Consider the following 3,072-nt stretch of genomic DNA (forward strand, 5'->3'; position numbering starts at 1 on the left):
ATGGCATTCCCATCATCAAAGGGGGGACGGTGGTGAAGCTCATCGAGAGGTTGACCTACCATATGTATGCAGGTATCCTGAGCTGTATTTTTATTCTTACATGGGTGATGAAGTTAATCCTTTTCTCTTCAGTTTGCTGGGCTTTTTTCTGCTTGTAATTAAATGTAAAGTAAGATTTGCAGGGAGTAAAATATGTTATTAAATCACCTGGCTTTGCTTGGAAAGCTCTAAGGAAATTTTGGGTATGCAAACCCTTCATCCTTTAAAAAAACACAAAAATATGTTTCCATGTTTCATCATGGCTAAAGCAGTGGAGCTGTTACAGGCTGAGTGTCTGTGAAGGAAGAAAAAAGTTGAAGGTGATATTTTTTATATTTTCTGTATTTTTTATATTTATTACATTCAGCCTGCCACCCTGTGAAGTATCTGCATTGAAATAGATGCAAATCACAATCAGCATTTCTCAGCCTTTCCTGTGAAACAGTAGCTGAAAGGCACAAAGTGAAACCTTGAAGGAGTTCTGTGAAGTGCTGATGTTGAGGAAAATGTTGGGTGTCAGTTTTGGGGTGCAAGGGGAAGCTGGTGCTGGTGGGACAGGTGTTAGTTTTTGTTCAACTTCTCCAGTAGTACAGCTGCATGATCAGGGAGAGTCATTCCTCAGGGAAGGCTGAGACAGAGTTTTTACGAGAATATTGGATGTGTAGTTCAGTATTTTTCAGGCAAATGCACCGAAGAACTGAGTGAAACTTCCCCAAGCAGTGGAATTTGTGGTGTTTTTCAAATACAGTGTTTGACTTACAACCTCAGTATCTTTTCTGCACGTTAAACTTTTTCTTTGTATTTTATTTCTGATATTTTGCAACTAGATAAAAACCCACTGCCATCATTTTCTTATTCTGTCCTCACAGATCCTAATTTCGTTCGGACTTTCCTGACCACCTACCGCTCCTTCTGCAAGCCCCAGGAGCTGCTGAGTTTGCTGATAGAAAGGTGAGGAGTGATCCTCCTTTCTGAAGGCATGGAAAAGTTTTGGAATCATAGAACAGAATCCCAGAATGGTTTAGGATGGAAAGGAACTTAAAGCCCATCCAGTCCCACCCTCTGCCATGGGCAGGGAGACCTTCTGCTATCCCAGGTTGCTCCAAGCCTCATCCAACCTGGCCTTGGATGCTTCCAGGGATCCAAGGGCAGGCCCAGCCGCTCACAGTCAAGAGTTCCTTCCCAATATCCCATCTAACCCTCCTCTCTCTCAGTATGAAGCCATTTCCCTTGTCCTGTTACTCCAGTTCCTGGTGAGTTTTGTGCATTCAGAATACTAGAACATCCCAAGTTGGAAGGGACCCACAAAGATCGGAGATTCCAACTGCTCCTTTCCTGCTCAGGATCCCAGTGTCGAGTTTCATGTGTTTTAGTGAAGTTTGTAAACCAGTAACTTTAAAACAATGATCCAGGTTTTCAGTGCAAGCTTCCTTTTCCAAGTTTAAATGACTTACCTGAATGATGTATGAGCTGCAGCACCTGGTGTGCCTGGGCTGTGGGTGGTGATGTTGTGAACTGCTAAACTGGCTCGTGAGAGAGTTGAGTGCACCCAATCTTGATGGAAATAAGGACAGAAATGTTCCAGGCAGTTTGTTTGAAGGCACAGACTTAAGGTAAACAGCATTTTAATGCAGTGTGTTAAAGCTGCTCTTAACCTCTCGTCTAATCTTCCCTTAATCAAGCCAGCAGGTCCTTAAAAACCTTCTATCCCAGTCTAGACATCTTGTGATGAGCAGAGAACCAGCGAATTAGCAGGGTGTGGAGCTGGGGAGGAAGGAATTCCAGGCAAACTGGATGGCAGAGGAGCGCCTGATTCTCCCCACACTGAATTTATATAAATAAATTCATATAAACTGCAGCTTCTCTCCACGTGCTGCACAGAGGGGCTGTGTTTTGTCTTCATTGCCATCAGCTCTGTGGTGCTTTCCCCCCAGGTTTGAGATCCCAGAGCCCGAGCCCACGGAGGCAGACAGGCTGGCCATCGAGAAGGGGGAGCAGCCCATCAGCGCCGACCTGAAGCGCTTCCGCAAGGAATACGTCCAGCCCGTGCAGCTCAGGTCTGTTTGCCCTCTGCCCTGCTCTGGCAGAGGCAGGCTGGAGTGCCCTGATTGCACACAGCTCCTGGAGACACTAATCTGGTGGAGACTGCTGTGCTGTCGAGTAGGGACTTAGCCACGTCTGCCAGCAGCCTAATATCCCAAATCGTGTCCTGATTAGTCCCAGCGACTGCTGGAGCTGGCCCAGCTGGGATCCCCACCCACAGACACGGCGTGGCTGCTCTGCACAGCGCCTGTGGGTGAGAGATGTGGAGCTCAGAGCGGGGCTGGCCGCGCTCTCAATGCATTCCTTGTTCCCAGCCCTGTGAAGATAGTTCCTCTGTTCCCAGTTTTCCAGCCCTGCTGGTGTTTCACTCCCTTTCCCAGCCCCGTGGATGTGTTTGCTCACAGACAGGGAGACTCTTGTCTGTGCTGCACATTGCAGTGGGCTGCAGTGAATCTTCAAGGTTCTTGCTGACCGAGCTAATTTGGGGAACAATTAAGCGTTTCTAGCATGAATGAGGGTAATTGTTGCCCTGATTGGGGATCGAGTCAGGAGGAGACACAGATCACAACCAGTGTTTGCTCGAGCAACTTTTATTCCTTACACTGATGAGTAGTATCAAGATGTTCCTATTAATAGCACATTAATATTACTATCAATAATATTAGTTATATTAATAGCAATTAATACTATTAATTATATAACCAGAACTCTGCTACCACACATTCCTGTTGGAGCAACAGCAGTTGACTCAAAGTGAAGGGTCCAAGGTGTTCAGAAAGTCACTTAGGGGTCCCATTTTTCTCAGACACCCGTGTGCATATATATATAAAAGATTAAAAAGATAAATATGTGTGCAGCCCTGTAGTTTTCCTCGACACAGAGCAGCCAGCACCTTCTTGAATGTGATCCAAGTTACACAATCTCAGTGTAACCTTGATATCCTGTGTGCTGCTGGCCTTGGACAGCTTACCAGGCCTTTGGTGTTCCCAG

The 3,072-nt window shown here is 46.1% G+C and overlaps 1 protein-coding gene across 1 annotated transcript in view; it reads left to right on the top strand.

Annotated features, from left to right (window-relative positions):
- SOS2 (SOS Ras/Rho guanine nucleotide exchange factor 2) overlaps positions 1–3,072 on the top strand; it is a gene marked incomplete at its 5' end in the record, with an annotated part of 40,988 nt that overhangs the window by 27,036 nt on the left and 10,880 nt on the right. The window contains 3 exon segments of the mRNA XM_017738808.1: positions 7–72; positions 909–990; positions 1,974–2,096. Of these exon segments, the coding sequence (XP_017594297.1) occupies positions 7–72; positions 909–990; positions 1,974–2,096 (271 nt within the window).

This window comes from Corvus brachyrhynchos, unplaced genomic scaffold (assembly GCF_000691975.1).
Source record: "Corvus brachyrhynchos isolate BGI_N302 unplaced genomic scaffold, ASM69197v1 scaffold245, whole genome shotgun sequence".
Lineage (NCBI taxonomy): Eukaryota > Metazoa > Chordata > Aves > Passeriformes > Corvidae > Corvus > Corvus brachyrhynchos.